Here is a 15149-nt window from a genome sequence, read left to right as displayed (position 1 = left end):
CATACAACACAGGTCAAGAAACAAAGAGAGCAGCTAACTTCTAGCCAACAAATGAGAATGAGGAGCCCTATTAACTTCAATTCAACTGAGCGCAATGCATGAGGAGGCATCTCAGCTATGAGTCTGGCAGAGGCAGGGCTCCTCCACAGTATGTGCTGCCGTGAAGAGTGGGGGAGGAAATATGGGAATTTTTCTGAGATGAGCTAGAACACCAACACCTGCAGCAATTTTGGGGGCAAGGGCTGAGAAGAAGCAAGAGCTCCATGGGGGAGCATTTCTTAAATTCTAGTAACTTTTCATAGCTTGGGCAGCGTTGCCTAGTGAGAAGGCATCAGGCTCCAGGGGTCTATTCCAGACTATTTCCTGACTGTACAGTCTTGGACAGATCTCCTAAACTCTCTGCACATCAGCTTACCCTCTGAAGTGGGGTAATGCTTCACAGGCTTGTTTAAGGTTTAATACACATTTACAAAGGGATTTGAGACCCTTAAATGAAAGAAGATACAAGAAGAGCATGTGAGTCACAAAGAGAGAAGGCAGTTTGGCCAGCTAGGATACTCATGTTGAAGACATGTCATCAAGGAAACACAATGGCCCATGGACAGTGATCAGCAAGAGAAATGCTCAGGAGGACACAGTAAAAGTAAAAGAGAAATCGTTTGACTTATCAGCTAAAACAAATGCCTATCAGCCTAGGACAGAAAGAGCCTGTAACCGAGCCACATGTTCTCCCCTATACTGGAGTGTGGGGCTCCTCTGTTGGGTTACCCCATGGTCAGAGCTAGAACTGCACATAAAATGCAGGGTAATTATTGCTAACTTATGCTAGCAGGTGGATCTCATTAGCTCCAAGGCTGTAAGACGGGCAGTAATTTGGAGTTTCTCTAGGGCTACGTCTTCACTACCTGCCATATCGGCGGGTAGCAATCGATTGCTCGGGGATCGATATATTGCGTCTCATCTAGACACGATATATCGATCCCCGAATGGGCTTGTATCGATTCCGGAACTCCACCAACCCCAACGTAGTTGCGGAGTCGACATGGGGAGCCACGGACATCGATCCCGCGCCGTGAGGACGGTGAGTAATTCGATCTTAGATACTTCGACTTCAGCTATGTTATTCACATAGCTGAAGTTGCATATCTGAGATTGATTTTCCCCTGTAGTGTAAACCAGCCCTCTGACGGAGGGAACTAGGAGCTAAGACAGAAGAGTTCCTGAAAGGTGAAAGCTGAAGCTCATGTTTTTTTATTACTTTGGTTATTTAAGGAGCACATAAAGCCAAATCCTGGAAAGGGGATAAGTTTAGATCAGGGCTAGGCAACCTATGGCACACCTGCTGAAGGCGGCACACAGGCTGATTTTCAGTGGCACTCACACTGCCCGGGTCCTGGCCACCAGTCCGGGGGGGGCTCTGCATTTTAATTTAATTTTAAATGAAGCTTCTTAAACATTTTAAAAACCTTATTTACTTGACATACAACAATAGCTTAGTTCTGTATTATAGACTTATAGAAAGAGCCCTTCTAAAAATGTTAAAATGTATGACTGGGACGCAAAACCTTAAATCAGAGTGAATAAATGAAGACTCGGCACGACTTCTGAACAGTTGCTGACCCCTGGTTTAGATGATCTATGGTGTGTACACACATGGCAGGGTGGGAATTTCTCCTGTTTACAGATCCCCAGTCAAATCTTCTCCAGTTCGGCTCTAGTTCTGTACTGGATCACACTCACAACAATACCATGCCGCACGCTATCCCCTAGTTAGGGAGGCAATGGTATTTCATACTGAGGGACCATGGGCTAAGCACATAATCCCCTGCTCATAGGCACTGCAGGCATGCTCTAGTGAGAATGGGGAGTGAAGGGCATACCTGTGGGCACACCTGTCGATAGTAATCCTCCAGGGACAGAGATTGCTGAGGACAGGAGGCCAAGATCCTAGCAACCATGTCACACTTTCTCCAATCTGCAGCTGCTGCTTCAGCGCCGCTGCCACCAGCTGAAAGCAAAGGAGAGCAGGACACAGACCCCATTAGACTTGGGCTTTCCCAGGTTTTTTCCTAAAGCGAGACACTTAAGGCTAAAAGTCCGATTTTTGTTTTTAACAATCTCCTCAGCACAGGTGTTTTTCAGGTGACTGCCCTGCTGCTTTGGAGAAAGGGAACAATGTGTTATCAAAGGCCTTGGACTCCAGCAGCCAATTCCCACCCACAAGCATAACAGCCAAGCACTAAAGGCAGGTGCTGATCTCAAGACCCTCTCAGAGAGCACAGCACAAGACTCTGACCACCCTAGCCAGGGTTCTGGGAGTGCAGGCTATGGAACACAAGTCCCTGATGTCATGTTCACCTAGTCTTGGTGAGAAACCCCTTCCTGAGCTAACTGGCAGGCCTTGAGATCCCAAACCCTATTGGGTGTGGAATCGACCTCACTCCTCTCCAGATCATTATGATTTACTAACACAGAGCACTGCTCCCGTGCACCAATGCCCTTTACAGAAATAAGCGCTAATAAAAAAATCAATAATACAGATCTTTAAACACAAACTTACTCTTCACAAGAGCAAGGAACTGGCATTTCATATACACAGTTATTTCTGCTCTAGGTTTTGTCATTTTATTTATATTTTGTCAATAACTGTAGACGTTTCCAGTCCCAGAACCCAGAAATGTAACAACGCACCCTGACAAAAGGAATCTTGAAGTTCAGGAGCTCGGTACTCCCTTTTTAAGACCAGAAGCAATTATAACTCGTGCGTGTGTGTGTGTGTGTGTGTGTAAGTTAGTCTAATAAGAGGAAATCTCTTATGGGAGGGTCCCCATAATGCTATTCCAGCTTGTTATTTCATCGGATGGGAAGATCTCTGACCCACTCTGGAAGTCTCGTTTCACTCATAATCTGTGAACCAGAAATGACAGTGTCTGAGCAACACACTTACTTCCTGCTCCCTCCATGATGCCCCGGACAACAGCCTGAACCCCACTGGGTCTCATCAGCCTCTCTGAGAGCAGCTGTCCGCAGAGACGCCGAAGCCAAGCTGGGGCTTGGGCAAGCGGCTGCTTCACCTCTTGTCCAGGGAACTGCAGGCCCTGAAAGGATACGAAGAGGGGGATTGGAAATGTATTTTCTTTAGAGAATGGTGCCAGCACTCACAGATGTGCAAAACTACATGCTCTCTGTTCTGTAGGGCTTTGATCTGTATGTGATGGCAGGAACACAACACAGAGGGGAATTTTCTATAAATCACTTCACCACCTAATGGCACCAAAATAATTAGGGTTTAATTAGGTGGGCTGAGTATCCCAGGAGCCTCTCCTCCATGCAGGGATTTCTTTCCCTAAATTACAGTCTCCTGGCGTTACACATCAGCTTTGACTCTCTCACTACCAGTGATACACACAGGGGGTTCTCAGTATGATTCAGGGCTCATTGCATTCAAGAGGAGAGCAAGACCAACTCCAGTGACTGCTGGGCACAGTAATAAAGCAACTGTGCTAAGAAGACAGACAATACAAACTATAGGTTATGTGGTCAAGAAAAGAAACACAACCCCAGTGTGCCTCAGTACTAGGACAGATGCTGTTCCAGTAGAAATGGAAGTGCCATCTAGAGTGTGCAATCCTAGAAATCATGCAGTCTGCATGGACAGCGTTTGCTGTCAGCTGCCATATCAATAGTGGAAAAGGCAGGTGTATGTTTGCTTTACTGAGAAAGTAGCTCGGGGGATTCTCTCACCTTTCTCTTTACAAGGCAGCCCTCACTTCCATGTTAAACAGCTACATTAAACACATAGAGTATTTATGGAAGAAGAAAGATCAAATAAGAACGAATCAGATTCAAGGCTACTGGCAACCCAGGTCAGAACTGATCAGAAATGTCCAGCTGCTTTATTTAATGAGATCTGACACCCCGAATCCTTCAACGGACTGTTCTTTCATGTTGCTTTAACCACTCCAGAGGGAGAGGAGCAACCTCCATCCTGGACAGCAGCTTTCTTTAATGAGCTGCTGCCTTCCCTTTAAGCCTGCAGTGCTAAGTGAAAACAGACGCAGCTCAAATTTATCAACTTTGATAAACAAACTTAAATAGATGGATCAGCGTAACACTACACAGTTAGAGCACAAGAATACTGCTGACACTATACAGAAAAGCAATTAGAAAGTGTATTTAAAGAACTCCATAAAGATTCTTAAAAGGAAAATCTAATATTCTCCTTGCCGGTAAATCTAGCAGTATAAGCCAAGCGTTTCTGAACACACAATTCCAATTTAGGGGCAATACTGTGCCGTGCATTAGTCTTTTAAGACCAAGGCCAGGTCTACACTACAGCGTTAAATCGATTTAACGCTGTAACCGTCCACACTACAAGGCACTTAAAATCAATTTTAAGGGGTCTTAAAATCAATTTCTGTACTCCAGCTAAACGAAAGGAGTAAACCTAAAATCGATATTACTAAATCGATTTAGGGTTAGTGTGGACGGATATCGAAGTTATTGGTCCTATTCTTTTACTGAGTTACCCAGAGTGTGGACGTAGGCCAAGACTCAGATTTCTCGTTTCACCAGATGTGGTACACTGAATTCCTGACAGCAACATTGTTCTCAGCCTATGTCCACACTACAGCTTTAAATCGATATTAGTAAAATCGATTTTATAAAACAGGTTTTATAAAATCGATTTTACGCGTCCACACTAGGGCACATTACTTCGGTGGTGTGCGTCCATGGTCCCAGGGTACCATCGATTTCCGGAGCGGTGCACTCTGGGTAGCTCAGTAAAAGAATAGGACCAATAACTTCGATATCCGTCCACACTAACCCTAAATCGATTTAGTAATATCGATTTTAGGGTTACTCCTTTCGTTTAGCTGGAGTACAGAAATCGATTTTAAGACCCCTTAAAATCGATTTTAAGTGCTTTGTAGTGTGGACGGTTACAGCGTTAAATCGATTTAACGCTGTTTAAATCGATTTAACGCTGTAGTGTGGACCTGGCCTCAGTGTGCTGAATTCCCCTGGTTCTCCCAGTTTACAGCCCCACAGAGCACCCTGAAACATGGCCTAGTTTAAATTGCTACATGGAGGAAAGACATGCATCTAGCTGCAATGCCTCTGTTCATTTAAAGCCAAATAACAGTCTTTTCCCAGAGGTCCTGTACAGATTGAAATCAGGAATTGGATATTTGCTCAAGTTAGTGCCACACAGTCTGAAGAGAAAGCAATGTCTGTTTTGCCAGAGTGACATAGGAAAGTTACAGGACAAGACACTTCACCAGAAGGACAGTCATGTTGAAGCTTGATAGAATACAAACCGAACTGGTGCTGTAATGGCTTTGTCGGAAGCCAATGGTATATACACAAACTCCGAGGAGTTCTAGGGCAAAGCACCCCTAACCCGATGAACAAAGCATTGGCAGGAACTCCTATTTACTATTCATAGAGCACCCAAGGCGTACAAGGTGTTTCACTGAACAATTTTTTTGCAAAGAAGGAAGTGTGGTGCTGTAGTCAGTTTGTGGAATTGACAAGCTCTGTATCCTAGCTGCAAGGGTAAATGCACAAAAATTAACTTATTCAAGTTATGGCTCTCACAGCAATTCTGCTTTATTGCAGGCATCACAAGTAGGATTTTTATTACTATTTTATGCCATAAACATGTATGTTCAGTGTGACAGAATCACTGCTGCTGTAGGAGCCACAATTTTGCTGATTTTTGCGCATTTATAGTCTAATCCATAATGTTTTATTAACATATTTTTGCATTATTCATGACTAGTAAGATAGCCAAGTTTCTAGGACAAATAGCCCAGCCAATCTCAGAGTGGAGAAGTAGCCGTCAGTGCGTATTTAGCACAAATTCAGCTGGTTTGTCAGGAAGCATATAAACCACCACAATGAGCCAGATTCATCCCTGCTGACACAGCATTATACTTGGTGAAGCAACACAGCAAGGATGGATCCATGGCACCATCTTCTCTAGGGAACACGCTTCTGTGCTTCTATTATGTTTTCAAGAAAACAGATTCACTCCTAGTATGTAGCTTGAGTGAAAATAAAACAAAGCTTCCAAATGCAAGTCTCTGCAGCAAATTCCAAGCCCCATATCTTCATCCCACTAGTCAGACAGGTAGCTAGGAAATCACAGTTTAATGCTCTAGCACAGGGGTGGGCAAACTACAGTCCAGGAGCCACATCTGGCACGTCAGACTTTTAATCCGGCCCTCGAGGTCCCATTGGGGAGCGGGGTTGGGGGCTTGCCTCACTCTGCACATGCCATGGTTCCCAGAAGCAGCAGCATGTCCCCCATTCAAATCCTACATGTAGGGGCAGCCAGGGGGCTCCGCACACTGCCCCAGCCTTAAGTGCTAGTTCTGTAACTCCCACTGCCTAGGAGCTACAGCCAATGGGATCTGCAGGGGCAGCACCTGTGGACAGGGCAGTGTGCAGAGTAACCTGGCTGCCCCTACATGTAGAAGCCAGAGGGGCTGCTTGAGATAAGCACCGCCTGGAGCCTGCACCCCTGACCCATCCCCCTGCTCCAGCCCTGATCACTCTCCTGCCCTCCGAACCCCTTGGTCCCAGCCTCAAGCATCCTCCTGCACCCCAAACCACTCATCCCCAGCCCCATCCCAGAGCCTGCAACCCCAGCAGAAGCCCTCCTCCCACCCCCCATACTCCAACCCCCAGCCCAGAGCCCCCTCCCACACCCTGAACTCCTCATTTCTGGCCCCATCCCAGAGTCTGCAGCCCCAGTCAGAGTCCTCACCCCCTCCTGCACCACAACTCCCAATTTTGTGAGCATTCATGGCCCATCATACAATTTCCATACCCAGATGTGGCCCTCAGGCCGAAAAGTCTGCCCAGCCCTGCTCTAGCATATCATATTCCAGCTCCTGTACCACTGAAAGGCGCAGGCACTGAAGACAGCCTCACGAGTCAGATTCCCTTCCCCTGCCCAGCTACAGAACCAGTTGGCAGCCTCGGTACCTGTTTGGATCCACCCTGGAGAACAAGCAGTTCCCGGACCACTAGGGGTTGGTAGACTCGATCCAAGACACTCTTCAAGGCCTCCCTGCAGTGGGTTCGCTGCTCTTCTGTAAGGCCCTGAAAAATACCAGGTCTCTGTGCTGGAATATTAATACAGTGCAGGCAAACAGTAAAGCAGCATAGGGTAGGTATTTCGCTAGGTTCTGGCTCCCTCTACTGGACCATTAGCAACTTATAAGACGTTGATTGGGAAATATCCAGGTGGGCATCTAGAGACCATTCTAAATTCTTTTTGACACAGGGTGTTTTTTAGTCAAGGCAAATATAAACAAAAACTGTTCAGGAACAACTGCTACCCGGGAACTGCCACACACACACAAAGAATAAACACACAAAACAACCCTGCAAGAGTAAAAGCAATGCAGGCAGAAGTCCATCAGAGTGGGGTCTATCCTGTTTATTACACCGAATGCAGTGATTACTTGCCTTCCGGACAGATGGTGTATGTACATTTGGTGCAAGCAGTTTGCGGCTCTCAGAGACCCAAGATGAGCTTTTGAGATGAGAGTTTCTGAACTGGAGGAGCTAAGAGACAGTGAGATACATATGAGACTTTGCGGGACAAAGGCCTGAGCTACAGTACAGTTAGGTTGACATAAGACAGCTTACCTTGGCCTAACTCTGTAAGTGTCTACACTAGAATGTTGCACCCGCTGATGTACGATGCCCACTACGCTGACCTAATAATTCCACCTCTGCAAGAGGCGTAGTACTCAGGTCGATGTAGTAGGGTGAGACAGTGTCTGTGTAGCCACTGCATTACTTACATTGCCTGTTGGCTGTCGGCCCAGCATGGGACTCACAGCTGGAGCCCTGCCAGCACAGAGCCCTACTGTCGGGTGGCTGCCAACCTGGAGCCCCGCTTCTACCTCCCAGTGAGGGATTGGGTAGGGGGGAGGAGGAAGGAGCCCAGGCTTGGCCTCTCCTCTGCACCCATCCCACACTGGCAGGTGGCCGCGGGGCTCCGGGTTGTCAATCCCTCCTCCCATGTGTCAGCCCTGGCTGCAGAGCTTACAATGGGAACATCCCACCCACACCCCAAGGTTGACAGTCTAAGATGCAAGACCCGCCCCAGGCTCAATTTCACAGAAAGGAGCCTACCAGCAGTGAAATTGACATTCTTGTCAGTTTCACAGCTGCTATTATTTCACCTTTCCTCTCTGGCTCTGGTTGTCAGGAGTGGGCAGGAGTCCAGCTGACAGCCAGAGAGGAAAGGTGAAATAATAGCAGCCGTGAAACTGACAAGAATGTCAACTGTGAAATGGAACCCTGTGCCTGGCTCACAATTGGCACTGTCACCCCTGTGGCAGGAGGAGGGCTCCAGCTGTGAACTCTGTGTGGCTATCAGTGCCCCAGAATGCCCCACTTCAGTCACTGCAAGTGCTCCTGGTGAGGATGCACACCACCGGCAAAAGGAAGGTAGTGTGAACACCAACAGCCGATTTAATTACTGTGCTGGCTGCAGGTCGACCTACTTTTGTAGTGTAGACAAGTTCAAAGTAAAGCGGTTCCACCCCTCACTATGACAGCCTCTGTGTTGCTTAGGAGGAGGAAAGTCTCAGGGAAGGGAACATCAAGCTGGAGCGGAGGGAACCAATCCCACAGCTGGGACCCTCCTTCCAGATGATGTCATAGTATTCTTTCACACTGAGGATACCTTTCTGGGGTAGAGCACCCCTGTTATTAGGAAGAGGCAGGTAATAGTAATGGGGGATTTGATTATTAGAAATATAAATAGCGGGGTTTTGACGACCAGGAGAACCCTATGGTGAATTGTCTGCTGGGTGCAAAGGTTGTGGACCTCTCAAGACATTTAGACAGTTTTATGCATAGTGTTGGAGAGGAGCAAAGTCCAGGATTTCCATGGTAGCATTCTCTGAAATGTTTCCAGTGCCACATGCAGGGCCAGTTAGACAGACAGAACTACAGGATCTCAATGAGTGGATGAGACAATGGTGTTCGGAGGCGGGATTTAGGTTTATTAGGAACTTGGGAATCTTTTGGGAAAGGAGAAGCCTATACAGGAAGGATGGGCTCCACCTAAACCAAAATGGAACAAGACTGCTGGTATGTAAGATTAAAAAGGTCATAGAGGAGTTTTTAAACTAAGGAGTGAGGAAAAGTGATAGGTGCAGAGTAGCACATGGTTCATACATCCTGCATGGGAGGATTTATTAAAGGGAATATTCCATATCCTAGTAAAGAGCAGAGGATAGAAGTAGACAAAGTATAGGTAGGAACTGAAGAGAGACACCAAAGAAGAGTCCCATTCAATTACATCACTCAAAGGCAGACTAATTTTATAAGTGCTTAGATACAAATGCAAGAAGTCTAAACAGTAAGATGGGTGAACTTGACCGTCTGGTATTAAATGAGGATACTGATATAATGGGAATCACAGAAACTTGGTAGAATGATGATAATCAATGGGATCTGGTAATATCAGGTTACAGAATACATAGGAATGTGAGAGTGGGTCACACTGGTGGGGGAGTGGCACTATATGTAAAAGAAAGCATAGAGTCAAATACAGTAAAAGTCTTAAATTAATTAAAACAGTACCTTAGAACCTCTATGGACAGAAGTTCCATGCTTGAATAATAAGAATACAGCAACAGGAATATACTACCAACCACCTGACCAGGATGGTGACAATGATTGAGAAATGCTCAGGGAGATTAGAGAGGCTACCAAAACAGAAGACCCAATAATAATGGGGGATTTCAACTATCCACATATTGACTAGGAACATGTCACCTCAGAAATAAAATGTCTAGACACCAGTAACAGCTGCTTCTTGGAGCAGCTAGTCCTGAATCCCACAGGGAAAGAAGCAATTCTTGATTTAGTCCTAAGTAGGGGACAGGATCTGCTCCAAGAAATGAATATAGCTGAACTGCTTGATAATAGTGACGATAATGTAATTAAATTTAACCTTCTTGTAGGGGGGAAAATACCAAAGAAACCCACCACAGTAGCATTTAGCTTATAAAAAGAAAGTCCTACACAAAAATGAGGAGGCTATTAAATGGAAATTCAAAGGAACAGTCACAAGAGTGAAATGCCTGTAAGCTGCATAAAAACTTTATAAAAACACAGTAATAGAGACCCAAAATAAATGTATACCTCAAATGAAAGAAAAACAGTAAGAGGACCGAAAAAAATGCCAGCCCGGCTAAACCGAGTCAAAGAAGAGATTCGAGACAAAAAGACATCCTTTAGAAATTGGAAATCAAATCCTGCTGAGGACAATAGAAAGAAACACAAACTCTGGTAAGTCCAGGCAGGCCAAAAAAGAATTTGAAGAACAGCTAACCAAAGACAAAAGATAACAACAAACATTTTTTTAATTACATCAGAAGCAGGAAGCCTGGCAAACAATTAGTGGGGGCCACTGAATGAGCAAGGCACTAAAGGAGCACTCAAGGAAGACAAGGCTGTTACTGAGAAACTAAATAAATTCTTTGCATGGGTCTTCACTGCAGAGGACGTGAGGGAGATTCCCACACCTGAGTTATTCTTTTTAGGTGACACATCTGAGGAACTGTCCCAGATTGCAGTGTCAGTAGAGATGTTTTGGGAACAAATTGATAAATTAAACAGTAATAAGTTGCCAGGAACAGATGGGATTCACTCAAGAGTTCTGAAGGATCTCAAATATGAAATTGCAGAACTACTAACTGTGGTGTGTAACATCTCACTTAAAACAGCCTCTGTACCAGATGACAGGCAAACAGCTAATGTAACGCCTATTTTTAAAAAAGGCTCCAGAGGAGATCCTGGCAATTACAGGCCAGTAAGCTTCACTTCAGTACCGGGCAAACTGGCTGAAACTTAGTAAAGAACACAATTATCAGACAGGTAGGTGAACACAATATGTTGGGAAAGAGTCCGCCCAGCTTTTCAAAAGGGAAGCCACACCCTATCAATCTCTTACAATTCTCTGAGAAGGTCGACAAACATGTAGACAAGGGTAATCCAGTAGATATAGTGTATTTTAGACTTTCAGAAATCCCTTGACAAGGTCCCTCACCAACTGCTCTTAAGCAAAAGAGGTAGTCATGGGATAAGAGGGAAAGTCCTTTCGTGGTTCAGTAAATGGTTAAAACCTATGGAAAAAAGGGTAGAAATAAATGGTCAGTTTTCCTGGTGATGAAGGGTAAATAATCGTGTCTCCCAAGGATCTGTACTGGAACCAGTGCTGTTCAACATATTCACAAACAATTTGGAAAAAGGGGGTAAAACAGCAAGGCGGCAAAGTCTGCACACAATACAAAAGTATCAAGATAGTCAAGTCTAAACCAGATTGCTAAGAGTTACAAAAAAGAGTTTCACAAAACTGAATGACTGGGCAACAAAATGGCAGATTAAATTCAGTTTTGATAAATGCAAAGTAATGCACATTGGAAAACTTAATCCCAACTATAAACACACATTGATGGGGTCTAAATTAGCTGTTGCCACTCAAGAAAGAGATCTTGGAGTCTTTGTGGACAGTTCTCTGAAAATATTCTGCTCAATGTGCAGCAGCAGTCCAAAAAAGCGAATAGAATAGAATAGGAAACATTAGGAAAGAGATAGATAATAAGGCAGAAAATATCATAATGCACTCCATAAATCCATGACATGCCTTCAATACCACACCTTCAATACTGCACACAGCTCAGCTGCCCCATCTAAAAAGAGATATATTAGAATTGGAAAAAGTACAGAGAAGGGCAACAACAATTATTAGGAGTACAGAATAACTTCCATTGAGAAGAGATTAAAAAGACTTCAGTTTAGAAAAGAAACGATTAAGAGAGGGATATGATAGAGGTCTATACAATCATGAATGCTATGGAGAAAGTGAATAAGGAAGTGTTATTTACCCCTTCACATAAAACAAGAACCAGGGGTCACCCATTAATAGTTTTAAAACAGACAAAAGGAAGCACTTCTTCACACAACACACAGTCAGCCTGTGGAAGTTGTTGCCAGGGGATGTTGCGCAGGTCAAAAGAATAACTGGGTTCAAAAAAGAATTAAATAAAGTTCATGGAGGACAGGTCCATCAATGGCTACTAGCCAAGATGGTCAGGGATGCAGCCCAATGCCATAGGTGTCCCTAAGCTTTTGACTGCCAGGTGCTGGGACTGGACAACAGTGGATGGATCACTCCATAAACTGCCCAGTTCTCTTCACTCCCTCTGAAGCCTCTGGCACTGGCCACTGTCAGAAGACAGGATACTGAGCTAGATGGAGCACTGGTCCATCCCAGTATGACCACTCTTATGTTCTCATGACAGGATCAGATTTGAGGTTCAGCTAGCCCAGTATCCTGTCTAGGACAGTTACTGGTACCAGTTGCTTCAAAGGAAGGTGCAAGACACCACACAGAAGGCAGACATGGGATAATCTGTCCCCCAAGGAAGGTCTCATCTTGCTCCCTGAAGCACAGGGTTTTATGTCCCTTCTAGACAGTTGTCTTTGCCCCAGAAAAATGGAAGCTACAGGATGGGGCCTGTATGCAAAATGAAGGCAGGAAATTCTGATCAGAACACACACCTTTAGTTGCTTCAGTGGCCTGGCTTGCTCCCTCTTTCCTTTGGTTGGGCAGAATCCAAGCTGGCACAGACCTGCGATGAGATCCCCAAGGTGGCGGGTAAGGATGAGGCTGCCCAAAGATGGGTGCTGTGCAATCTGCAGCAGTGCAGTACAGCTGGCATAGAGCCGATGCAGAGTATTGGGGGCAGTGCTGGGAGATACCACATCCTGAACAACAGCACTGAACTCTGTCCTGTGCTTCAGCGGGATTCCAACCCCGGGCAAGAGATATGGACAAAGGCCCAAGGTAATCACAAACTGTAATGCAGACTGAACAGTCTTCTGCTGGGAGATACTGAGCGTGTCAGGGCTGAGAGCAGGAGCAGCTTCAGCAGTCCTAGGGTTTGGTTTGGCTGGATGATAAGCAGCAGCTAGGAGGATCATGCACTTTTTCAAACTCAGCAGCAATAGCAGGACTTGACAAGTAAAACTCCAGGTCACATCTGTAGAGCTTTCTAGCCAAGCAGCCTGCTCTCTGACTTCAGCTCTCAGGCTCCGCAGTTCATTCCACTGGGGATCCTGACCAAGCTTTTCCTCTAAAGCAGCCAAGTTGGAGTTTAAGGTTTCGAGCAGAGCTGCATGTTTTGCCATCTGGAGAGAACCTGTATCTGTTCCTAAAAGGGAACACAAATAGGTCAAGCACAGTACAAGGATTGCAAGAGCGGAGCACCTGCCCTCCACTAAGCCATATAATGTCCCTCCTTAGCTGCTATTATTAGCAGGACCTCACAGAAGAAACGGTGGTAGGGGACAACCTTGGTTCGAGTGATCATGAGCTAATTCAGTTTAAACTAGATGGAAGGATAAACAAAAATAGATCTGGGACTAGGGTTTTTGACTTCAAAAGGGCTAACTTTAAAGAATTAAGGAAATTAGTTAGGGAATTGGATTGGACTGAAGAACTTGTGGATCTAAATGCGGAGGAGGCCTGGAATTACTTTAAGTCGAAACTGCAGAAACTAACAGAAGCCTGCACCCCAAGAAAGGGGGGAAAAACCATAGGCAGGAGTTGTAGACCAACCTGGATGAGCAAGCATCTCAGAGAGGTGATTAAGAAAAAGCAGAAAGCCTACACGGAGTGGAAGATGGGTGGGATTAGCAAGGAAAGCTATCTTAGTGAGGTCAGAACGTGTAGGGATAAAGTGAGAAAGGCTAAAAGCCATGTAGAGTTGGACCTTGCAAAAGGAATTAAAACCAATAGTAAAAGGTTCTATAGCCATATAAATAAGAAGAAAACAAAGAAAGAAAAAGTAGGACCGCTAAACACTGAGGATGGAAAGGAGGTTACGGATAACCTAGGCATGGCCCAATATCTAAATAAATACTTCGCCTCAGTCTTTAATAAGGCTAATGAGGAGCTTAGGGATAACGGAAGGATGACAAATGGGAATGAGGATATGGAGGTGGATATTACCACATCTGAGGTAGAAGCCAAGCTTGAACAGCTTAATGGGACAAAATCGGAGGGCCCAGATAATCTTCATCCAAGAATATTAAAGGAACTGGCACATGAAATTGCAAGCCCATTACCAAGAATTTTTAATGAATTGGTAAACTCAGGGGTTGTACCGTATGACTGGAGAATTGCTAACATAGTTCCTATCTTTAAGAAAGGGAAAAAAGTGATCCGAGTAACTATAGGCCTGTTAGTTTGACATATGTAGTATGTAAGGTCTTGGAAAAAATTTTGAAGTAGAAAGTAGTTAAGGACATTGAGGTTAATGGTAATTGGGACAAATTACAACATGGTTTTACAAAAGGTAGATCGTGCCAAACCAACCTGATCTCCTTCTTTGAGAAGGTGACAGATTATTTAGACAAAGGAAATGCAGTAGATCTAATTTACCTCGATTTCAGTAAGGCATATGACACGGTTCCACATGGGGAATTATTAGTCAAATTGGAAAAGATGGGGATGAATATGAAAATTGAAAGGTGGATAAGGAACTGGTTAAAGGGGAGACTCCAACGGGTCGTACTGAAGGGTGAACTGTCAGGCTGGAAGGAGGTTACTAGTGGAGTTCCTCAAGGATCGGTTTTGGGACCAATCTTATTTAACCTTTTTATTACTGACCTTGGCACAAAAAGCGGGAATGTGCTAACAAAGTTTGCGGATGACACAAAGCTGGGAGGTTTTGCTAACACAGAGAAGGACCGGGATATCATACAGGAAGATGTGGATAACCTTGTAAACTGGAGTAATAGTAATAGGATGAAATTTAATAGTGAAAAGTGCAAGGTCATGCATTTAGGGATTAATAATAAGAATTTTAGTTATAAATTGGGGACACATCAGTTGGAAGCAACAGAGGAGGAGAAGGACCTTGGAGTATTGGTTGATCACAGGATGACTATGAGCTGCCAATGTGATATGGCCGTTAAAAAAGCTAATGCAGTTTTAGGATGCATCAGGCGAGGTATTTCCAGCAAAGAGAAGGAGCTGTTAGTACTGTTATATAAGGCACTGATGAGACCTCATCTGGAATACTGTGTGCAGTTCTGGTCTC

General features: G+C 44.8%; 1 protein-coding gene across 6 annotated transcripts in view; it reads right to left on the bottom strand.

Annotated features, from left to right (window-relative positions):
• Nucleotides 1-15149, bottom strand: part of TANGO6 (transport and golgi organization 6 homolog) — a 92598-nt gene that overhangs the window by 71929 nt on the left and 5520 nt on the right. For 5 of the 6 annotated variants that reach the window (XM_030581294.1, XM_030581297.1, XM_030581298.1 and 2 more), the window contains exons 2-6: nt 12604-13256; nt 7483-7581; nt 6997-7113; nt 2948-3098; nt 1881-2008 (exon numbers count right to left, since the gene is read on the bottom strand). In XM_030581294.1, coding sequence (XP_030437154.1) covers nt 1881-2008; nt 2948-3098; nt 6997-7113; nt 7483-7581; nt 12604-13256 — 1148 coding nt within the window. The remainder of the gene's footprint in view (nt 1-1880; nt 2009-2947; nt 3099-6996; nt 7114-7482; nt 7582-12603; nt 13257-15149) is intronic. The other variant, XM_030581296.1, reaches the window with a different exon arrangement.

The sequence above is a fragment of the Gopherus evgoodei genome, chromosome 12, assembly GCF_007399415.2.
Source record: "Gopherus evgoodei ecotype Sinaloan lineage chromosome 12, rGopEvg1_v1.p, whole genome shotgun sequence".
NCBI lineage: Eukaryota > Metazoa > Chordata > Testudines > Testudinidae > Gopherus > Gopherus evgoodei.
Note: the sequence above shows the minus strand (reverse complement) of the source record. Positions and strands in the feature narration are given on the sequence as shown.